General features: G+C 38.5%; 1 protein-coding gene across 15 annotated transcripts in view; it reads right to left on the reverse strand.

Moving 5' to 3' along the window:
• Positions 1-25652, reverse strand: part of CTNNA2 (catenin alpha 2) — a 1148556-nt gene that overhangs the window by 227476 nt on the left and 895428 nt on the right. For all 15 annotated transcript variants that reach the window (XM_035273413.3, XM_035273412.3, XM_017964211.4 and 12 more), the window contains one exon: positions 9745-9897. In XM_035273413.3, coding sequence (XP_035129304.1) covers positions 9745-9897 — 153 coding nt within the window. The remainder of the gene's footprint in view (positions 1-9744; positions 9898-25652) is intronic.

A 25652-nucleotide genomic window follows, 5' to 3' on the forward strand; every position in this document is an offset into this window, starting at 1 on the left:
AGTCTCGGCTCCGGACACACTGGTCTCTTTGTTGTCTACCCAACATGCCAAAGCACACTGCTGCCCTGGGGTCTTCGGACTTGTTTTTTTCACAGTCTGGAATGTTCTCCCACTCCTTTCACATCTCTATTAAACAGTCATCTTAGAAGGGAAGTCTTTTCTGACCTCATATGCCCTCCTCCTTCATTCTGTATCATCCTACTCTGTTTAATTTTGTGCTACAGCAAAGAGTTCTGCCTTACGTAGTATATACTTACCTCTCCTTTTCTCATCTTTCCCAAGAGAACGCATGTCACATGAGAGCAGGAACTTTTTCTGATTTGTTCATGGTTATATAGCCAGCAACTGGAAGAACATCAGCACATGGTCCTCTCAGGCAACATTGTGCAAGGGGAGGGATTAACTCAGAAGAGCAATTTACTCGAGGCTGAAAGGAAGGCACTCTGGTGCCAGACTAATGGATGATCACATTAGTGATTCTGAATATCAGGGTTTGACTCTGACTTCCAAACCATGCATTTCCAGTAGATATAATGTCTCATCCTTCATGGGGCACTGCTATCAGCAGTAACTAAGTCAAGAGGATGAAACAGAGAATTGAGATTCCCTTGCCCAACTTATCATTGCTATGACTTCAGTGCTGTACTTTACTTTGTCAGTTCCTTCTCTCACATCCACTAACTGAGGATGAGAGCAGAAGCACGCTTGTCAGGCAGAGGACAGGAAAGGAATGATAATGGAGTTAGGGACACAACCTCAGGAGCACCTTGAGAGAGTTAATTCAACTCCTCAGGGATTCTAGTAGCAAGAGAGGTCTTTTCTACTTGGTACAAACAGTATTTCTTTTCTTCACAGATTTGAAATTCCTTCTTGATAGTAAATTAGACAATTTAAAAAGTACAATGTCTCTTTACTGCTGATCTCCAACATGCCTCTTAGGATCCTACAGCTGTGCTATTGAAATATGTTACCTCATGGGCCCAAAAGGTGGCAACATCACTGGCTACATTGATTATTTTATTCCTTTTTTGAGCACCGTCTCCTTCTTGAATCCCTGCTAGATGCTAGGTACTTGGCTAGGAGCTGGGTTGTAGTTACGATTCAATTAGACATGGTCGCTTTCCTGAAGGAATTGGTAAACTAGCAGGAGAACTGGCAGATAGTTGTAGAGCCAAGTGGGTACAATCCTAAAGTAAATGGGATGTCATGAAAGTGAAAAAGACACAGGGAATTGATCCAACCTGGGGCCATGATGTTCAGGCTGAAAGCTGAACAATGCCTAGAAACTAGAGGAAAGGATAGAGTGGGGAATTCATCAGGAAACAGACAACACAAGGCCTAGGTCTAGGGTGGGAGAGAGCATGGCATGCTTAACATGCAAAAGATGGCAGGTGTGGCAGATTCCTTGGGGAAAAAAAAGAGGGGACAGGAAGGGGAGCCTGAAGACTGAAGAGAAGGTCAAATCCTGAAAGCCATGTAAGCTTCTTTACAATGTTGGTCTTTAACCTGATAAAAAAGAGGACATCTCTGAATGGCCTCAGGCAGGGAAATTATATGATTTGATTTGCATTTTTAGAAGTTCACTCTGAGTGCTCTGTGCAGAAGGGACTGCAGAGGGCCAGGCAGATGAAAGAGGCCTGCGGGGAGGCCACTGCAGTTCCCTGCACAACAGAGTGTGTGGCTTGCACTCAGGTGTGCGTGGTGGAGATGAGGGGAAAAGGGAAAGCAGACAGGTTGACTCAGCAGGCAAGCAATGGAAAGAATAAAACAAGTTTGGAGACCCAAAATAGCTATATTGATCTTGCATCTCATTTTCAAGATTAGCTTTCATTTTCACTGTGGCAATGCTTATTTTGTACCCAATTTACATCCACTCCACCCCAACCCTGACCAAACTGCTTTGCTGCTGAGTTGCCGTAATTCGCACTCCATTTCTCCATTAGACATGAGGTACCATAGGTGTTTCTGGATCAGCTCAGGATTCACTCAGGATCGGCCCCACCCTGAAGTCCTTAGCTAACCTCGAGAAGGGCATGATTCTGAAGATGAGAGAAAATTACTAATAATCATTTTATCTAGTTCTACAGATGATACTTCCTATAGTGACTTTACATCACAGTTCGCCTGTTAAATTCTAATCAACACATCCTAGTGGAAGTTTTCCTAAATTTTATTATATGTTATAAATATTGTGGAGAAAAAAAAATCTCAAAAGTTCACTTGTTAAAGCAATCATGAAAACCCATATTATTTTTTCCTTTGCACATTTTACTAATACTTTATGTACATTAAAACTGTCATTGTTGAGGATTTTCAAGGTCCACAACTTGTGGACAGTTGTGACAGGGCTCAATCACTTCATAGGCTCCATTTTAATGAACATCAAACCAGGAAAAAATGGTACACAAATATAAGAAAAAAACATAAAAATAGATAGCAAACTGAATATACTATCATTAATCTCAAGAAAAATGTGGAAGGACTAAAACCATCATCAATTATTCACAGATTGATTATTTCATGTATTTATGAATGATTCTTATGTGATTTACATTAAAGGAAATTTAGAGACTCATCAGAGGCTTTCAAACAGAGATCAAAGGTGCCCTGGGAAGGACTGGAAGGTTGTGCTTAATGGAGAGAAGAGGCACAAAAGTGAGGGAATTACAGGAAGTATACCTCCAAGCTTTTTATTTCAGTTCACTTAGAACTGTTTTTATTGATTTATCCATTTATTTAAAGTATGAAAGTCCCAAAATTTCCAATGGATAAAAAGATATCTTACTAAAAATACTGACGACAACAACAAGAAAACCCCATAAACTTATCTAAATGAGCCCTCTCAGGAATTTGTACTTCTCAACATGATGGAGTAGCCTACAAGAGACCCACTCGCCTTCAGAGAACCACTAGAAATACACAATAAAAGCAATTTGCTGAAAGCACAGAAGAGCTGCCAAAGATGTCAAAACTTAAACTAGATCAAAAGGAGAGGCTCACTGAGGGGAGCCTAACCTTCGGCCTGTCCCTCCAGCCACCCTCACCAGGATTTGCTAATTCTTAGCATTGAAAGAGAAACTGAGAAGTCAGAAAGAAGGTCACTGCTGAAAGGAAGATAATTCCTTGGAGTTTTCAGCAATCTCATAAGGCTGAGGAGGCAAAAAATGGAGTTGAGCACAGCCCACTGAGGCAGCAAACTTGGTCTTAAGACCCCACAGAGAAGAGAGGTTCAAAGGTGCAAACTTGGTGCTTCATCCCTTTTTTCCCCAAGGTCAACTGACAGTCAATTAGGTTACAAATAGTACCAGGCAAGAAGCAAGTTGAGACCATCCAAAAAGCAAGGCAAAGCAGACTCAGTCTCCTGGTGTTAAAAAAAAAAAAAAAAAAATTGGGGTTTGCGATTCACAAATGAGGTGACACATCTGATACTCAGCTGGCCACCCTGGAAGATTATTCTTCAGGACTGTGGAAAAAGAAAGGTAAGCTAAACTTTAGAAATGCTACAAACGGGTTCAAGTCACTTTAATCTTTGACTGCAATGAGATGGTCTGCCTCTCTACTGCCCAATAGAAAACAGGGTGAATTCTCTCTGGGAAGAGAACACATTATCCAGACCCTCTATATTTGTCCACACAAATGTTTGCCATTCAGTCCAGTATCACCCAACATATCCAATAATACAATTACAAGAAAAATTAAATAATAAAAACAGGCAATAAAGTCTGTCTCCATTTTCAAAGCCTCATAGAGTCCCATAATTTATAGTTCACTTAAACAAGTCTAAAATCAATAAAACAAAACATGGCACATTCCAGTCATTGGTCAAACATTAAAGGGTGAACTGTAATGAACAGTCCAAGTCTATTTTTTTTTTTTTGAGATGGAGTTTTGCTCTTGTTACCCAGGCTGGAGTGCAATGGCACGATCTCGGCTCACTGCAACCTCCGCCTTCTGGGTTCAAGCAATTCTCCTGCCTCAGCCTCCCGAGTAGCTGGGACTACAGGCGTGCATGACCATGCCCAGATAATTTTTGTATTTTTAGTAGAGGCAGGGTTTCACCATGTTGACCAGGATGGTCTCGATCTCTTGACCTTGTGATCCACCCTCCTTGGCCTCCCAAAGTCCTGGGATTATAGGCGTGAGCCACTGCGCCCAAACTATAATGAACAGTCCAAGTCTATCTGAATGTTTGCTGACAGTTTTTAAGTCAGTGTTACCCTTTCCCCATTTCCCTTTTGTTCCCCAAATGGTAAAACTGATAAGAGCGGCCACCTTTTTATTGCTGTTAGGAAATCCAAACCACTTAAATCCTGGCTGCCACATAGAAATACTGACCCCAGCCACTTGCCCTAACATGATAAAAACTAAAGCCACTTATTCTTCTCTTTGTTTGAACCATTATGAACCAGCATGTGTGCCTACTCTGCTGTCCCGGAAGTCGCATTATATGAGCAATAAACCCATCTGGACCCTCTTGGTGGGCGTGTTGCATCATCAGTATTAACATCTCAGTCGCTTTTGGATGTGTTGGGGGTATCCATCTGTAGAGCCACCCCAAAACAAAGACAAAATTGACCCAAACATTGGAGTTCTTTGACTTAGGCTTTTGAAATAACTGTGATTAATATATTTTTAAAGGAGATAACCTGATAATAAATTTTACTAAAGAACTGGTGTCCCTTTAAAAAAGAAGAATCGGCCGGGCGTGGTGGCTCACGCCTGTGATCCCAGCACTTTGAGAGGCCAAGGTGGGTGGATCACGAGGTCAAGAAATCGAGACCATCCTGGTCAACATGGTGAAACCCCGTCTCTACTAAAAATACAAAAACTTGGCTGGGCATGGTAGCGCGTGCCTGTAATCCCAGCTACTAGGGAGGCTGAGGCAGGAGAATTGCCTGATCCCAGGAGGCGGAGGTTGCGGTGAGCCGAGATTGTGCCATTGCATTCCAGCCTGGGTAACAAGAGCGAAACTCCGTCACAAAAATAAATAATAAATAAATAAAAAAGAAGAATCAACTAGAAATTTTAAAAAACTTGAACTCAGTATATGTTTTAAGTATATTGGACACACATGGATAAGTGAATTTAAAATTAGGTCAGTAGAAAATAACCAGACTTAAGCATAGATTAGAGAAAAATTTATATCCTTAAATGCATACAGCACTAAAATAAGAAAGGCAAGAAATTAATGACATGATTATCCATTCCAATAAGTTAGAAAAGAAGAAGTAAGCTTTACTGGAAGAAAGCAGCAAAGAAAGAACTATAAGGAAGAGAGCAGAAATAAATAAATTAGAATACAAACAAACCTATAAAGCTGAAAGCTTATTTTTAAAATTGATAAACCACTTGTAAAACTAATCAAGAAGAAAAGAGAAAACACTAATTAGTTAAATGAGTGGGGAAAAAAAAGTAATGCAGATCCTTATATGTCTAACAAAAAATTCAAATGTATTATGGATAATTTTATGCCAATAAATTAGAAGAATAAATGAAATGACAAAGTCTTAAAAAGCAAATTAACAAAACTGACCTTAAAAAATAAAACAATGTAAATAGTCTTATGATTTTAAACCTTTTCTCAAATAAATCCCCACACTCACATTGTTTTATCAGTAAACTCCACCAAACATTTAAAAAATAAATGAGGCTGATCTTCCGTATTCACTTCCCAAAAAAATAGAAGAAAAAATTTTCAACTCATTTTTTAAGGAAAAGCATAACTTTGATACCAATACCTCCGAAAATCATCTCAACATCTGCAGAAAAAGAATTTGAAACAATTCTATACTTACTCTTAATTTTTTATAGTCTTAGCAAATGGCTAATAGAGCTAACTTTATCTAATTAAAATATCTGTAAGAAACCTAGAGCAAATAATTAATTAATTTCAGGTACAGAACTGAAATTTCCCCACTGAGATCAGGCAATCACAAAAATTTTTACCACCACATATTGGGTCCTAGCTAATACTATAATGCAAGGAAAAACACAAACCATAAGTATTGAGAAAGAAGAAAGATACTTGATATGGTTTGGCTGTGTTCCTACCCAAATCTCACCTTGAATTGTAACAATCTCCACGTGTCAAGAATGGTGCCAGGTGGAGATAATTGAATCATGGTGGTGGTTTTCCCCATACTGTTCTCCTGGTAGTGAATAAGTCTCATAAGTTCTGATGGTTTTATAAAGGGGAGTTCCCCTGTACAAGTTCTCTTGCCTGCCGCCATGTAAGATGTAACTTTGCTCTTCCTTTGTCTTCCGCCATCATTGTGAAGCCTCTCCACATATGTGGAATTGTGAGTTAATTAAACTTCTTTCATTTATAAATTACCCAGTCTTGCATATGTCTTTATTAGCAGCATGAGAACAGACTAATACACCAGCCGTAATTTGCAGGTACATGACTACATATGTATATAGAAAATTCAAAAGGAAATTTTCAAAGTTTTAGAATTAGTAGCTGAATTTATCAAGTTCATTGGATATAAAATCAGTAAACCAACCAACTTTTTCATATTACAGACACAGAAACTAAGAAAGGTGCCCATATCCACACACTTTCCAAAACTAGCAAAAGGCTAACACTCAGCTCAGTGCTTCAAGTTTTGTTGTTGTTGTTGTTGTTGTTTTGAGATAGAGTCTCACTCCATCACCAGGCACCAGGCTGGAGTGCAATAGTGCGACCTCGGCTCACTGCAACCTCTGCCTTAAGCAATTCTCTTGCCTCAGCCTCCCGAGTAGCTAGGACTACAGGTGCGCACCACCATGCCCAGCTAATTTTTTTCTATTTTTAGTAGAGATGGGGTTTCACCATGTTGGCCAGATGGTCTTGATCTCTTGACCTAGTGATCCATCTGCCTCGGCTTCCCAAAGTGCTGAGATTACAGGCGTGAGCCATTGCGCCCGGCTATTGTTGTTGTTGTTGTTGGTTTTGATACATGCAAACTTGTAGATTCTGGTTACTCCCTAGTCAATCAGAAGCCAGTCCACACACTAGCCCCTGTATCTACTATGCATCAAGACATAAAATGTTGATGGCCACAGTGACCATCCATGGGAAATGAAGGGAATACTTGTGGGAGGCAAAGTGCAGTTTTCGGAAATGTGGAGCTGCAAGTAATCTAAGCTTTCAACTTCTGTCACAAGTTTAGGATCAAGAATCACATGCAGTGAACAGATTTATCTATAATGGAACCTAAAGACAGAATGAGGGAAAATGGTGGATGTTTCCAGGGCTTGTCACAGGAGAAGGAAGAATGAGTGGAAAAAGCTGAGTCTTTGGCCCCCTTCTCCTATTTATACAGCATGTTAAGTTTGAACTTCAGATATGACCTGCAAATGAGGTAAAGACACTAATAGGACTGAAAGTAGATGTTTATCACACAATTTGAAATCCATGTCCTGTTCTTCATCCACAGTGTCTACAACATACCATCAGTTAATATTTTCCATAAACTTTGAAGTTATCTTGTAAATACTGTAATTACATAAGTGCAATGGTATATTTATATGCTAATATTATTTTATTATATGTGAATATTTAAAGCTTTGTAGCACCCATTCAGCATTATTTTTTTCCCTCCTCCCCTTCCTTCTGTACTCATATCCTCCTCTTTCTCCACCTTCCCCTTCTCAAAACATGGAAATGGACAGAGCTTCCAAAGTCAACCTTGGAAAGATTCTGGATCCCTAAATAGCTATGTGAACTATCTGAGCATGTGGGTGGAATGTGAAGGGTGAGGGAAGGCTTGCCTGGTATGAGAGAACAGAGCCAAAAGGACTGCTTTGATATTTTGAGTATTACTCTAGTTTTAGCTCTAGTCTGGTATTGTCTCAAGACACTGGGGTTATGGCAGGAAGCTCAAAGCCTCCACTATTGTGGCCAACGCTTTTGCATATAGAACCTGCTGACTGCTGTCATGGGTGATGGCTCAGCCTGTATCCTAGAGAAGCAGAGGCTTGACGTAGGACTTCCTGCTGGCTGGATGTCTTCAGCCCGAGACACCTGCAGTGCTGGATTAACCAAGAAGCAAACTAAGCAGGTGCTTAGAATGCGACTAAATCGAACACCACCCCCATCATCCACTCCAAGAAAAGCAGAAAGGATTTTACATTTAATGAATGTACTAAGAATTTTAATTTTTCCATTCAAAGGAAAAAAAAAGAACTTACTTTCCTTTCAGCTTGCATTAAAGTTTTATTTCATTTTAAGTGACTTTATTTATTTATTTATTTATTTATTCTTTTCTTTTCTTTGAGACAGTCTCCCTCTGTTGCCAGGCTGGAGTGCAGTGGTACAATCTCAGCTCACTGCACCCTCCGTCTCCTGGGTTCAAGCAATTCTCCTGCCTCAGCCTCCTGTGTAGCTGGGACTACAGGTGCACGCCACCACGCCCAGCTAATTTTTGTATTTTTAGTAGAGATGGGGTTTCACCATGTTGGCCAGGATAGTGTCGATCTCTTGACCTTGGGATCCGCCCGCCTCGGCCTCCCAAAGTGCTGGGATTACAGGCATGAGCCACTGTGCCCGGCCCTTAAGGGATTTTATTATGAATTAAAGTAGGAATGCATCATAGTGGTGGTGGTGGTAGGATTAAGTGCTCAGAGCCAGTAAAAGTTTTAACCTGGCCCCAGTAACCATTTCCTAAATTTTCCAGGATCCATCCTCACCCTTCCTGGGCTCTTGTTCTCTAGCGCATATCTTTCTTGTGTAACTTCTCTATTTCCTATTATATTTAGCCTAACATCATTAGTCCTACCTTTGCCAGGCTGTTGGTTTCCAGCTCCTAAATTTGGGCAGTCTAGTTATCATTTACTTTGTATAATATTTTTTTCGATATTACCCAATACAATTTTGCCTTTATAAAGCAACTCCTATAGATTCCTCTAACACATAAAACATGTCTATGATGCTTAACTTACCCTAGTACTGCCCCGAGATCTTCCACCAAAAATTCAAACATCTCTTTGAAGGAGGTAGGATTTTTTTTTTTTAACAAGTTCCTAGTGTGAACAGCATCTAGGCACCACTGGGTGGAGTGAAGAGGGATTTGAGGAAGGGAAAAAAGGGAGAAGTATCCTAGGCCTCCATTTAGAAATTTTAAGCCGGGCGCGGTGGCTCACACCTATAATCCCAGCACTTTGGGAGGCCGAGGCGGGTGGATCACGAGGTCAAGAGATCAAGACCATCATGGTCAACATGGTGAAACCCCGTCTCTACTAAAGATACAAAAAATTAGCTGGGCATGGTCGCGCATGCCTGTAATCCCAGCTACTCAGGAGGCTGAGGCAGGAGAATTGCCTGAACCCAGGAGGCGGAGGTTGTGGTGAGCCAAGATTGCACCATTGCACTTCAGCCTGGGTAACAAGAGCGAAACTCTGTCTCAAAAAAAAAAAAAAGAAATTTTAATTTATGCCCTCAAATCAAAGCTCGTATTTAGCACTCCAGCATGTCCCTTCTACTTCTCTTGTTTCAGCTCCTGCTTGTTGTTCAGGAAAATTGGCAGATATGTTTCAGAGCATGCTTAAAGTTGTAAGATAGACAAAAGACAGATGACTGATAGCTTGATTACTTGGAAAGGGGGTACAGTAATCAGAAGGTAAAGGGAAGAAAGATTCCAGGACTTTATTTCTCATAAAATATATAAATAAATAGAATAGCTCTCTATTGAAATTCTAAGAGCCATATGTAGAGATTGAACCCATGGATAAATTCAAGTCCTCAGGCCCCTCTGCACTTACCTCTACCAGTTTGTTGGCATGTTCACGGAAAACCTGGGCATATTCTTTCACTTCCTTCTCATTTCCGCTCTTTGCAGCCTCAATTAGAACTAGCAAAGGGACATTGGTTTCCAAGAAAGAATCAGATATGTGATCCATCACTGCTTTCCGAAGCTACAGTTAAAACAAAAACAAAAAATGACATACAATTAAGAAATAGTAGAAATATCAACTTTTTCTAAACTATTTTGAGCTCTCATACCCATAGAGATAATATTCCTATTTTCTTTTTTAAATTGTCCCAGTGCTTCTACTATCAAAGGAAAACCAATGACTGACGGAAGCATGAGTTAAACGTATTATATGTCAACCTGAAAATTACAGAAATGGCCTGTTGCTCAATACGCTATGGTCCCTCTCCTGTTAAAGGTCTTCTCCCATCCTTCATGGACCCAAACTTTCAGGATGTTTTGAATCATGACACAGTTGAAGAATTCAAGGCAACAACCAACAAGTCAAGAGAACTTCGGATAAAGATCTAAACTTTGACGCCAACCCTGAAACTTAGCCGCTGTGCCATCTCCTGCCCATTCTAGACCCATTGTTTGTGTTCGATAGAAACAGAAACATGAAACATCTAACAATCTCAAAACCATTTGTGCCCAGGTGCTATGATGACATAGTTGCTATGTTCCAGAAATACTTAAAATTATTCTTCAAGATAAATGAGAATAAACAAGCCCATATCTTCTAACAATGCATAATTATACATCATTCCACATTGTTAAAATAGAAAGCAGGGCAGCTGCATGAAAATAAAATGAAACTGTCCCTGAAAAATCACCTTGGTGCTGTTTTGTTCATAATTATCTGAATGTATATGGGATGCACATAAAAATAAACAAAAGAGAAGATGTTAAACACGCTGCATGTTTTCTAAACAAATATGCCTCTCCAGGAGCATTCAAGTGAATTTCTTGATAGAATGAGACACACACATTCATTATTGGTCAGAACAAGAATTATGAACAAATCTCAATTCCTTTTTTCACTTATTACCATAAGGTAAAGATGAAAGTATGTATAACTCAGTTTGGTTTAACTCTGAATTGTGTCTGACATTTTACCATATCAAATGTAATAAAGTCTACGTAAAGTTAACATCATCCACATATTCATTTGACAAAATGTATTAAATTACTGCCTGGGAATAATGTTGGTTATTGGTGAGCTCATGGATAATATGTCATTTACTTAGCTAAAATGTTTGCATATTATATAATGTTATTCCTACTATAATACTATGAGATAGGGATGATTCTTATTCTAGTTCTTGAAATGAAGAAGCTGAGACTTTAAAAAGTAAAATAACTTGTCTGCAGTCATAAATTAACAAGTGGCGGTGCCTACGGTAAGATAGGTCTGAAGAAGATACTACAGCGAACACTTGAAACTGACCTGCTGTGGCTCTTTCAGAACAGGACCCATATGGAGGAAAAACTATTTAGAGTGGAGTCAAAATTGAACTTGACAGGGACAACAGAGATAAAAGAAAGAGAAGGTTGAGATAAAGTAGGGGGGATAAGAAGAGTCAGGTTATCTCAACAATCAGACAAGCATATTTTTTAATACCATGCAAAAATAACAGAAGTGAGAGCTCTGGGAAGCTTGAAAAGCTATCTGCATCAAGCCTCTTTCTAAGCCTTCAGGAAGATAATGTTCACAAAAATGAGCAACTTAAAATTATCAAGGTCAAATCTCATCTAAAGTTATTATAAGAAAAATAAGATTAAGAAACATAATATCATCCCTAGGCCCACTGAAAGCATGCCAGAAAGATATGCTTATAAAATAGATTAAAATTGTAACCCACCATTTCAAATAAATTTAAAACATCACCAAAATGATACAGAATATGAAAGAACATAATAAATTAGAATAAGGAAAAACTAAAGAATTAGGTCATGAAACTCAAGAAAGAATTATAAATAAAAGAAAATCATTTGAAACGGCTAAGAATTAAAAAACATCAAATGCCTTAAACAGATAAAATGAGGAAAATTTTTAAATTAAAAAAAATTTAAGCTAAGAAACCATTTTTTAAAATGTGACAAATATTGAAGATAGGCAAAGAAAAGTTAAGACAGGGCTACCAGGGGTTCCACGAAAAAGAAAATCAAAACTAGAAAACAAAACAAATACAGAATGAAACAGAATGAATTGTAAGCAAAAAAACAGAATGAATTGTAAGCAACAAAAACTTTCCTGAATATATTAAACTATATTCTAATACTGTATATTCTTAATTGCTGATAAAGTGGGTTTTTAATGTTCTCACCACAAAAATAAATATGTAAGGTGATGAATATGTTAATTTAATCATTCATAATATATACTCCACAAACATATATATGTTAATTAAAAATTAAAATTAAACAAATAACCTACAATCTGAAAGAATGTATCATGTACTTGAGAAGACTGACCCACAATTATCAAGTGAAATTAGTGAATAGTCCAGTGAAATTAATTAATTCTAAAGAAAAATGAGGAAAAAAACTTCATTTCAGCAAATATAGCGTATGATACATACAGGAACAAATAGATTGTTGCCAGACTTTTTAATAGTGAAGATTTATGCCAAAGAAAAATATTGTCTATAAGATACTCAAGACAAGAGAATGTAAACTAAGAATTTTATTACCAGCAAAACTGACTTTCAAGGATATAAGGATTAGAGAAAATCTGATAAAAATGCAAGAACTCAGAATATTGTTTCATGAGCTTTTCCTAGGAAATCTGTCAAAGAATGAGTTTTACAAATTAAGATAACTAGAAAAATATTGACATAAGAAGTGATAGAATATAGTATAAAATGTTTGTATACTTCGACAAAAAAGACATATTACAACATTGTAAAATGGGGAGGAGAAACAGAATAGAAAATACCAAAATATTAAAGAAAATTTCTGTAATGCTAGATCTGAATTAGAAATGTCAGTAGGAACACAAGGGAGTTGATTCAGCTTTATTGAGGTATAATTCAAAAATAAAATTGTGTATTATTTAAAGTGTATCACACAATGATAAACAAACATTTTTAGAAAAATATATTATGAAATGATTATCACAATTGAGTTAATTAGCATATGCATTCCCTTATTTAGCTATCTTTTTCTTCTTTACCAGTGAGAACACCTAAGATCTAGTCTCTTAGCACATTTCAAGCATACAGCACAGTGTTTTTGATAGTCATCATGCTGTATATTAGATTCTCATAACTTATTCATTGTATAACTTAAAGTTTGCACCCTTTGACCAACATTTCCCATTTCACCACCCTCACCTCCACTCCTTGAAATGACTGGTTTACTTTTTGTTTCTGTGAGTTCCACCTCTTGTTTGTTTTAGGTTCCATATATAAGTGACGCCATACAGTATTTGTCTTTCTCTGCCTGGCTTATTTCACTAAGCACAATGCCCTTCAAGTCCTTCCATGTTGTCACATATAAGAAAATTTCTACTTTTATATGGTTAATAATTCCATTGTGCATATATCTGTTTATTTGTCTATCACATTTTTTTATCCATTTATCTGTCAGTGGACGCTTGGTTGATTCCATGTCTTGGTTCTTGTAAATAATGCTGCAATAAATATGAGGTGCAGACAGCTCTCTGAAATATTGATTTATTTCCATCAGATTCCACCCAGAAATGGGATTGTTAGATAATATGGTATTTCTAGTTTTAATTTTTTGATGCATCACCATACTGTTTTCTATTTTGTACTAATTTACATTCCTACAAACAATGTTCAAAGCTTTCCTTTTCTCCATATCCTTGCCAACCTTTGAATACATGAGCTTTTAAATTGAAAACATACACACATATGCAAACACTCTCTCAGTTCTGTCTAATGAAAAAGCCTGAGAATAATGGCTAGCCTAGTGGTGATGAACAACTCAAAACACAGTTTTATGCTACAACAACAAAAAAATAAAAATAAAAAAATAAAATAAAATAGAAAAACAGAGTTTCATGGAGAAAGGGCTGATTCCAGGCACCCTGAGGCTGGAAGTATACAAATAAGCTTGAAATATCTTGTCATGCCAGGTAACAGTGAACTATTGAAGACTCCTAGAGGCATGCCGAAATAACTCAGGAGGCTCCCACTGGCCAAAGATAGAGACACTTTGAGTTGAAGATGGTAGACATTCCCTGCCTCCCAATTAACTTAGGCCCTTGCATACATGGTGGAGAACAGCCCCATGTTCTGTTACTGACTCAGTATTGTAATTATTAAGAAATGCAATTCTATTGTTTGGAGCCTTTGTACATGTTAAAGTTTATTAGCAACAGTAGTTGGCCTGCCCTAATTTAAATTGGAAATAGACTTTTCATTTTCCTGCAACCTCTGCCTTCTTTCAACCTGCCTTTCCTTACTTAGATCCTTTCTACTTGAAGTGTAGGCCACTGGCCAGTACCACTGCTATTTCCTGGGAGCTTATTAGAAATGCAAAACTAAGGCTCCATCCAGATCTGCTTTTAACCAGAATCTACATTTTAATAAGACGCCTAGGTGATTTCTCCACAGTATAAAGTTTGAGGTTTGCCTCCCTAGAAGACCTATTGTATTAGTCTCAAGCATTAGACTCAAGCATTAGATTTTTAGCCTCAAGCATTAGAAATTAATTCTAGCTAATTTAAGCAGAAAGATTGACCTGTCAGTTCACAAAATGGACAGAATTCAGAAATGTTAAGACACCCTATGTCTATGTCAATAGCTTTTGATTCAAAATATTAGGAAGACCTGATTTTCTTCTGGGTGAAACAGAGACAAGAACTCTAGGTCATATGTCCTCACCTAGTTGCAAGAGTAAAGGAGGTAGCTGCTGGGAGGAAAGTATTCTTTGAAAACAAGTGTTTTAGCCATTTAAGCTTCTTGTATGGAGATTCATAACATGAGGAATTCCCTGAACACAGAAAAGGAACTCAGATACTGACCTGAAAACAAAAAAAGGGACCAGCAAAAAAAAAGATCTGGCAGAAAACTAATTCAGGGATTCAAGCATGAGTGGAAGTTGAAAATAAATAGAGATACATTTATTAGAAATAATTAAAAGCTGAAGAATTGTTTATAAGGAACAAGATCAAAAGCTATGAACTACGACAGGAATGGCAAATATATTACAATTCTTTCTCTCTATGCCCATGCCAGACACAATTAATCAATTACTTCATTCTTTTATGCTGAGCTCAAATACTGCTCTATAATCCTTTTCAACACACTGCTTCAAGTAGCTACTACTAATGAATCCTGTTTTTCCTTTGGGATGAAAGCTCTTTCTTTACTAAACCTTCCCTGCAATTGAAGGCTTCTGCATGCCAATCTTTAGGGAGAATTGGCTATGTGTCTGAGCAACCTAATGCCATTTAGACTTTCAGAAATAAGTTAACATCCACGTTGAGGCTGGGCAGATGATGTTTAATAAATGCCCATTTAACATCTACCCTGTCATTTAGACAAATGTTTAGAAAAATCTTTTAAGAATAATAGTATTAACTTCTTCACTACTATGATGTATGAAATACCAACTAAGGTCAAAACTGGGGTTAGAAGGTAATTTCAAATAGGCTCAAAAAATCTGAAGCCTTAAATCTTTCCATGAATATGGCTGCTCCAGGCTCTTCACGATTACTGACATGCTTTTCCATATTTCCTTAAGCTGTGTGGTATAATTATTATTAAATTTAAAAAATCAAAGCAACAAAGTGATGGAGCCAGGAGCCATCCAGCCTATGGGGCCTGACAAGTATTGGGCTTCATTAAGTCAGTCAAAGTTTAGCCAGTCTGAAGGTCAATTAGGGTAATCAGTCAGTCCTGTAATCTATCTAGTGCCACTTTAATAAGCCAAATTGCCATCAGTGCACAGTCCATTGGTAATGAAGGCACTCGTCATTATTCAGGTTGGGGTGGGAGCAGGTGGGGGGAGCAGAGGCACATCTACAAAGCCTGGAGAAAACATTTCAAGAATAATCATAGTTCTGCTTTATTTAGTCTTCTTCATAAGAGAAACATGAAATTATTTGGTCATTATCTTGATGACACTGACTATCTTTCATGAAGCAAAATCATCTTAATTGGGATACTAGCATCTCTTTTTAATGGAACCAATTATCTCTATCAGGCCCTGTGCTTTTCCCTACCCTTCCCATTCATTCTCCACCAGGTCTGTTGGATCAATTAAAAGTACAACTGTCATCATTAGAAACACTTACGTTGGAGTGAGATCAGCATATGAGTAACCAGATCACAGTCTTTGCCCTTAGATTTTTTATCTCTTTGAGTGTTTGATATAGTCAGTATAAATGTTAGAAACATGTCTCACTGATGGAATAAGAAGCACTGGGCAAACATAGATCATTGCAGCAGATTTATTGCCTGAATGACATTATTCTTCTCTTCTTTTATCCATATCACTGCCATGTAACTCTGTAGTGCCTGTCCTATATGACTCTGGGCTTGGCCATGCGACATGTGCAGGGCCAATGAATGTTGGCCACCATGATGCATGTAGACATTTGAAAGGCCCATTCCACATTGGGCTTACTTAGTCTTGTTCTCTGCCATCCTCATGAGAAGAACATACCCAGGCTAGACTGCCTGTGCCAGGAAAAGAGTGACAAACTTATTGACCAGGACTGGGTCACCTCAGTCGTCTCTGTCAATGCCACCCTAGATCCATTAAAGCAATACAAACCAGGCACAGAAGAAAGGTGGCCCAAGATGACCACCTCAGCTCACTACAAAGCTCCCTTTGTAGTGAGCTACAAATGCTATTGTTGTATGTCCCTGAGGTACTGTTATACTACACTGCTGTGAAAATAGATAACTGATAAGATAACATACATGAAATAAGTTTTCATGATCACCAAATCATCTGATGGTGAAGTGGGAGAGACATCTTGAAAATAAATTTCTGATCCATCACTGGACTACTTTGGTGTCATTTCAATTCATTTCTTTGGCCAAATGCACTGAAATCACAATAGTCTGTTCCACATGTTTCATTGCATAACCATGGGATGTGTGTAAAAAAAATCACAGCTGTAATTTTTAATTTTTATAGATTAAGCAAATGCTTTACTTAAAAAAGTTATAACAAAGAGACAAGTCATGGGGGCTAAGACAGGGAAGGGTTGATTGGCAGGTTTCTGGAAGGACAGTAGCAGCTGCTTAGCTCCTTCCATTGATTTCATTTTCTGCCCCAGCACACAGGTCTGTGTCAAATTCCTCCCTTACCTCCACAATAGGCAAGAGCACTTGCCTTTATGAGAAGAGACAGTGAAGAGCTGCCTCAGAGTCACAGGGAGTGCTGGGATCATTGTGGATCTCCAGATGGCTCAATCCAGCAGGTACTATACCTTGACTTGGTGCTCTTAAAAATGTTAGCGGAAAATGGAGCCCATCATTGCTAGGTGTAGTATAAAGAAGCAAAGGAGACGCTAGTGGAAGGGAGAGTGTGTGGAAAAGGCAGAAGCAACTGCAGCAGTCAGATGAGGAGAGGTGGTGAGGAGAGCAGAAAAGCATTGGGGAAAATTAATATTTCATAATAACAATCTTCACTTAGTACCTATTTTGAGCCAGATATTGTTCTAAAAAATTCCAATAACTTGTTTATTTCTCTCAAAAATCACTGTGTACCATTTTCTTCAATTTATAGGTGAGGAGATTGAGGCAATAGAATTAAGTCACGTGTCCACATTCACGAAGCTAACAGATGGCAGTGGCAGGATTTGAACCAATGTTGCTCGGCCCCAGACTACACACTTTTAAATAATAACATACACAAGTTCTCATATGTCTACTTTGTGCCAGTTTTGTGTACATTATTGACCAAAGCAATGGTATATATGATGACAGCAGCGAACGTTCCAGGAACAAATGTGATTCCTAATTAATGAGTAAAATGTATAAGGGATTCTGAAAGTTCCCCTCCTCCCCACCCATGATATAGTAAGACCAAAAAGAAGAAGAGCCCCTGTAGAGAGGATGAAAGAAGAGACCCCATGGCAGATTGTCACCGTAACAGGGAATCAGTGATCCTACCAAAGTCAGAAGTTGACGCTGAGTCCTAATGAATTCCTACTCTGAGAGCAGGAAGGGACTTGCTAGATACTCACTATGAGACTCTGACTTACTGGGACTTTAGGGATCTGGAAAAAAAATGGAGAATTGGTGGTCTAAGATATGCCTACTGCAACAATGTACCTGATGAATTATACTTGCTCGAATATAACCATTTTATTATAACTCTTATTGATCAAAATGTTTTAAAATAGTAAGTTGTAAGATGCTTAATAAAGTGTGCTTCTTGAAATTCTAACTGGGTTCAAGCCACAGAACAAGAGACATCTCCCAGAAAGACTGGTATCCATTTTCCACGCTTTGATATGGTAATTACGGTTTATATGGAAATCCATAAGCCAGGCTGTGGCAGAGGTGAGCCTTACTCTAGAGAAATCTTTGAAAGCTGCAAATGCAGCTTGGTACTGTGACAATCTAGCATTCTAATACGCATTCTCATTTTTAAGAGTATTAGGATCAAAACTTCTTCTTAAATACATCTCACTCCAAAGTCTATAAACACAGGCATATCTGAAAGTGGGAGCCAGAGTCCTCAGCAGCTAGGACCAGGGACATCTTGAACTTGGTATCAGCCAGCAAGTGCAGAAACTCATAAATACTGCCTTCATTAGCTCATGGGTCCTGTGATTTGTGTCTCTGATAAGCAGGGGCACATTTTTTGACCCCTCCAGTAAACAGGCAATGTAATTCCTCTGTAAATTGACTATTAGAATGGTTTAAATGCCCTTGCCTACAAGCTGAAAGGCACAGTTAACACTTTTTACATAAGCTAGAAGACCAAAATTTAGCTATCAATCAACCAGGGCAGAAAGGAATGACTTGACAAAATCATTCGTTAAATCTGACAGGAGTCAAGAACACAAGACTTTCTTCCAACGATTTAAATGTATGTGTGACAAAGGAATATTAATTGCATAAGACAAGACATTTAAAGGTATTAGCTCAGCACTACCAGTCTATTTTACCCAATTAAGGCTATTCATCAGTGTAAATAACTGCATTTTCTTCAGCATACCAAAAGGAATACAGTCAATGGATCATACCTGCTCTAGCAATTCTCATTTTGTGGGAGTGCAGAGTCATGAATGAATAGACCCAGTTTAACTCACTAACGCAAAAGAAAAAATAAACTGTCTCAATAAATGATCAAAAGTTGTCTACTTGTTGGGTGGGGCATGAAGAGTGTATGCTGTATATTGAGTCACATCTAATACTAAAAAACTATTTTGTACAAAGTCTAAAAACCTGCAACCATTTCATAAATATGAAACAGTTCCCACAAAAGACAGTCGAAGAAAAAAAATGTCTCTCCCCAGTCAACTAGTTTTGCAGAAGCTCACAGTTGCATAAGACGTTGAAGGGTGTGTGTCTCATTTTAATCTACTCAATTAAAAAAACACCTTTGCAATTTCCTTTACTGGAGAAATATTCATTCTTAAAAAAATAAAAAAGGTCTCTTATTTCCCTTTAATTGTGAAATTCAAAATTCTTTTCTGATCTCAAGAGAAATGATGGCTCCATAAAGAAAAATCTACACAAATGCCACAGTTTTATTCAGGATATTTAAGTGTTTTGCCAAAGAAATGAAATGAGAGTAAATGTATAAAAATATGATGGCACAGATACTAATGCAATTAGCTCAAAGGTGGCAGGAACCTTATTATAAGAGAAATAAGAAGTCCTCGGAAAGAAATTATGCTTTATTGCTTGCTTACTTTACTATACCCTACTCAAGGGTCAGTGTTAAGTCATTTATTCCTTCTACTAGCCTTTCAGTAGCTCTTGGTAGATGAAGCACTGTTTTTGGCCAGGAATACAGAGAAAAACGAGACAAGCCATTTCCTCTCACTTTCTGTTAAAAAAATCCTCTACTGTCTCAACTGACAATTAATAACAGAGCGACAGTGATCAACGTGACCTCATCCATGATTGACTGGCCTCATAAATGGTGCTTAGAGGTAAGCATGAGTTATTCCTGTTAGATGTGTTAGAGGCTGGCCTACAAAACACTGTAAAAATCTCTAATTTTTCTATACTTCTTTCACATCATATTGTACTTTTTAAAATTATTATTATTTAAAGATTCTCTTAAGATTTCTCCCCAGCACTTTGGGAGGCCGAGGCAGGTGGATCACTTGAAGTCAGGAGTTCGAGACCAGCATGGCCAACATGGTGAAACCCTGTCTCTATTAAAAACACAAAAATTAGTTGGGCATGATGGCGGATGCCTATAATCCCAGCTACTCGGGAGGCTGAGACAGGAGAATCACTTAAACCCTGGAGATGGATGTTGCAGTGAGCTGAGATCATGTCATTGCACTCCAGCCTGGGTGACAAGAGTGAAACTCCATCTCAAAAAAGAAAAAAATAATAAAAATAAAAAATAAGATTTTTCCACCCCTCCATCAGAACAGACATTCCTTCAATTGCCCAATGTCTAACTTAGCCCAGAATATTTGACATTTCAAAAGGGTGAAATTTCAGGTGGCAAGGTGAAGGTGGAAAAGATATTCCTAGTAGAACTATGTTGATCAGATCTCTGAACACAGACCAAAAAAAGAGCAACTCTTCTGCATATTTGGAAGGTCTACTCAGTTTCTGATTGCTTATTTTCTTTAATAATAATCCTGTGCATGTCCTGTTTTTATAGCTTGCAGAGAACTCTCCTAGACATTATTTCATTTGACCTTCCTTACAATGTCATGGTGTGGGTGAAGGGTGCAGTCTGTAGGGTGAGCATAATTGTTTGTGTTATTTAGATGAGGAAAGGGAGGATCCTCTGGTTGCATATAGCAAATGCCAGAGTCCCATCTTTGGGTTCCAGTAATAGTGCCATTTTACTTCAGGTCTATGTGTTTATGGACCTGGCTGTTGAAGTTCACAAATCCTAATTGAACAAAGGTCACTTTTCTTTCAATCCTTTACTTCCACTCCTATCTGATTACTTACTCCTAGTCTTATGTCCCCTCCAGCACTGATTGCCTCAAAGGGGGATCTAAGATCAGATGCCTGGATATTTTATTCTGAGTACCTAATATCTGACATTGATTAACTGGAGTGAATAGGCAAAAGCTGCTTGAGTCCAGTGTGATAGAGTCAAAGGTGCATCAGTATCAGAATAACCTTACGCTAGCAAGGACCATTAGGAAGCTTGTAATATGCTCATAAAATGATTTAATCCCCTTGCAATTTAATTGGAAATTGGGAAAGACAATTACCGAATGGATGGATACCATGGCAGGCTAAGAGCAGAAGCCTATATAAAATGTGTGGTTAAAGAGCACGAAGCAAGATACAGAGATAAACTCTCTAAAACTATTATTTCTTTCTAATGGGATCTATCCTACACACCTGTTACGGTGTGATAGGATTGGTACCAGGTAGTGTCATCTGGCCCTGTACTGCCACATGTCATGCATTCCACATTACAGCACAAGTCCTGTGGGTTTTAGAAGAATGTATATTGTAAATATAAGTGCTGCTGGAAGGAACCCAGACAAAACTCACTACTTCTCACTCTAGGTATGAGTGAAACCTCAGATCAGTTGAATGGGATGGGTAATTTGGGGGAATAAGACGCTGTTGACTGACGGAGGAGGAATGATGGGCACTTACTTCTTGGTACAGGTGTCACTGATAAATGTACCTCTGAAGTTTTGGACCCCATTTGTGGTCAGTAAAGAGTTCAGCACACTTTCTAAAACAGCCATTCACCACACTCCCCTGTTTTACTCCAATTACGGATAACAGTGTGCCTCCGGGCTACCTTCCCTCAACTTCTGGTGCCATATGTGATACTTTTCACTTTCTGTCTTTAACTATTGCACAGCGTTGCATTTCCAACAGCTGCTGAATTTTTCCCTAGAGATACTTCATTTCAGATAGAAGCTCAATGATTATTCCACATTCCAAACTTTGTGGAAATCCTATAAAATGATTGGTGCTGTTGCTACTGAAGGGAAAAGTAAGAGACAAAGTTGGATTCAATGTCCTTTAGCTTTTCAGGGAATTCGGGCGCTTACATCATATTTGTCTTATCTCACGCTGGGTTTACTTTTAGAGCAGGGATTGGCACACTCTTTCTGTCAAGGGCCAAGTAGTACAGATTTTGGGCTTTGTGAGCCAGTCAGTCTCTGTCATGACGACTCATGTCTGCAGTTGCAGCACAAAAGCAGTCAATATAACATTACAGAACCAGAAGGCTAGGTTTGGGACAGAGATAGTAATTGGCTGATGCCTGTTCTAGAAGGTTTCACCAGTGGATTTTAGTCTTAGATGCCTCTCACTCTGTCCATAAGTTTCTGCTGCAATCTCTGGCTATTTCAAGCTCCATCTACCTACTGCTTACTTATAACCAAGCATCTGCTGTGTCCAGCAGCTACCTCCTTAAGAAGAGAACCAAGGAGGCTAAATATGGCCTCTGAGAGCCCCCGAGTGATCAATGTGACTGGTATTTGACTAAGTGACTTCTGTTATTTCTTTTTTTTTGAGATGGAGTTTCACTCTTGTTACCCAGGCTGGAGTGCAATGGCGCCATCTCAGCTCACCGCAACCTCTGCCTCCTGGATTCAGGCAATTCTCCTGCCTCAGCCTTTCGAGCAGCTGGGATTACAGGCACGCACCACTGTGCCCAGCTAATGTTTTGTATTTTTAGTAGAGACGGGGTTTCACCATGTTGACCAGGATGGTCTCGATCTCTCGACCTCGTGATCCACCCGTCTCGGCCTCCCAAAGTGCTGGGATTACAGGCTTGAGCCACCGTGCCCGGCCGACTTCTGTTATTTCTTTGCCTCATACTCTGCTAGAAAGCACAGGTTATTCCAGTGATCCCTAAGAAATTCCTTTTCTAATTAATATAAACTTTGAGGCAAGGAATGAAGAGGAAAAGTTACATAAAATAGTAGAAGTTGTATCTAGTTAGGTTGGCTGGCCTGCTTGATGTAGGTGTTTTGACCTAGACTGGACTCCAAATCATGAATTTCCTGCTGATTTGGCAACAGTATCAAGGTTACTTCCACACACTGCCCAAACACACAGAGAATGCACCCAAAGAGCAGCGGGCAAGCTGGTTGCTATGGTAACATGTGACACAATACCTACTTGATCAGTCACAAGTTATCCCCTTTCAACTAGTTAATTTGGTATCTATAGATACAGCCTCAGGGCCGCATTGATCTAAGCCTGTGAATTGCAAAGGAGGGGCTGAAGGAAATCTGCTCAGAGTCTGGTATTTTTCTTTAGTGCTGACTTCTCCCTGCCCTTAGAACTCAGCATCCTCTAGCTCCCATTTTTCTGGTCTCCCAGACCTTCCAGCTTCCCTTGCTGCAACTCACACTGTAGCTACTATTTAAGGCAGCCTGATCTTTGTTGAAATTGAAAATATCAAATAAAAATACAGAAGTCATGCCCCTAACAGTTAAACAGGAATGATGCACTTGTAAAAAACTAAGAAATTACAGAATGAAAGAGGATGGGTCTGGGACTGATTAATCATCCAAACTTCTGACAACATTTATGGTTGGATCAAAGAGAAAAATCCACGCTTATCCCCAAACTCCTCAGGACAAATGGTTCTCCTTTAATCCTGGAATGCTCAGGCACAATTTCTCACTGAGTACACCAGGCAAGTCTGCTAGTCTCCTGATACGCATTTAATCAGATATTCCCCCAGCTGAAATGAAAGTCCTTTACTTTTTTCCCTTATGATTAATTAGAATAATAATTATTAAAATCCCATTCACAGTTCAGTTTCTGGCATGGGGCTGGACACAGATATGAATGGTTTAAGGAAGAAAAAAAATGGTGATTATATTACACATGAAGCCCATTATTATGATTATCATAGAGAAACTCAGGACTCATTAATAATTGATATTTACCTTATGCTCTTCCCATTAAAGAATTTTAATAAAAGCTATAAACTAAGAGTAAAGTGTACCAACTTTAACAACCACCATCATTAAAAGGACAGGTTTCAGAGTCAGCCCACTAGGGTTCTCTAACTTAAGAGATTTATATCAATAAGAAATTTTATCTTATTACTGGAACTTCAATACTCTACTCTGAAAAAAAAAAATCTTTTTGATAGTAAGATCTCTCTGAAGATTGTAGGGATTGTCAGTAAAGGATCAAGTAAAGAATGGACGCTAAACAACTGTCAGTCTCAGTGGATATCTTTACTTTTCTGATCTTCATACATAACCAAGTGAAGCAGGAATAATAGATCAGGTGATCCAGAGGCTGATTATTTCAGTTGTCTCAATGACCAGAGACATGCTCCGTCCCTAAGCTTAACCATTCTTAGCACTCATAGCTATGAAAAAGCAAGGCAATTGATTGTGAAGCCATGACTTTTAATGCAATAATGTTTCATATTTATAGGTCTCTGGAACTCTAAGTAGAATTATTTACTGAAGTTTTTAGCTGGGGCTTAAACTTAGAAAGAGAAAGCAGTTTTGAAGCACAAAATCAACATCAATGGTTGATAACTACAAAATCACTGATCTTAACTCAATTTCCTAACAAGTAAAATTACCCAATAATTGTACCAACTGCTGTGATGAAGGAATAAGCTTGTATCTTTAAACAGAGGTTAACAAACGGTATCTTAAAGCTGCTGAAGAAAGACCTCTTGCACTGGGAACACCTATAGTGTCCCTTCTACCCCTAAGAATCTGTGAACTCATGATTTCTGAATCAATAGCTTCTTTTCAAAGATAGTGAGAAAGACGTCCAGAAGATAGAACTATTTTTCCTCTCTCTCCTTTCCCAAATTCCTACCCATCTCCTGATTCTGTGGGTAACTGAAAATCATTAGACACATGTAACCACATACTTATTAGTCATCTTTTAAAATAAGTGTTTAAAGAGATTGTAACCTTCCTCAAGTTAAGAAGATGTGTGATATTTCCCCCTTCACTGGGGGGCATTCTTTGTTGAGACAATTACATATCTTAGCATTTGTTTTTCTCTATATAACAGGAGAATCAGGCCGGGCGCGGTGGCTCACGCCTGTAATCCCAGCACTTTGGGAGGCCGAGGCGGGTGGATGGCGATGTCATGAAATCAAGACCATCCTGGTCAACATGCTGAAACCCCGTCTCTACTAAAAATACAAAAACTTAGCTGGGCATGGTGGCGCGTGCCTGTAATCCCAGCTACTCAGGAGGCTGAGGCAGGAGAATTGCCTGAATGGAGGCGGAGGTTGCGGTGAGCCGAGATCGCGCCATTGCACTCCAGCCTGGGTAACAAGAGCGAAACTCCGTCTCTCAAAATATAAATAAATAACAGGAGAATAAATCCAGGAGCTGTGTTTTTTTTTTAATTAATAAAATAGACCACTAGCTAGACCAACAAAGAACAAAGGAGAGAAGAATTAAATAGACACAACAAAAAATGATAAAAGGAATATCACCACTGACCCCAGAGAAACACAAACAACTAGAAGACTATAAACAACTCTATGCAAATAAACTAGAAAATCTAGAGGACATAGATAAATTCTTGGACACATACACCCTCCCAAGACTGAACCAGGAAGAAGTTGAATCCCTGAATAGATCATAGACCAACAACAAGTTCTTAAATTGAGGCAGCAATGAATAGTGTACCAACCAAAAATAGCCTAGGACCAGACAGATTTGAAGCTGAAATCTACTAGAGATACAAAGAGGAGCTGATAACATTTCTTCTGAAACTATTCCAAACAATTGAAAAGAAGGGACTCCTCCCTAACTCATTTTATAAGGCCAGCATCATCCTGATACCAAAACCTGGCAGG

Source organism: Callithrix jacchus, chromosome 14 (genome assembly GCF_049354715.1).
Source record: "Callithrix jacchus isolate 240 chromosome 14, calJac240_pri, whole genome shotgun sequence".
Classification (NCBI taxonomy): domain Eukaryota; kingdom Metazoa; phylum Chordata; class Mammalia; order Primates; family Cebidae; genus Callithrix; species Callithrix jacchus.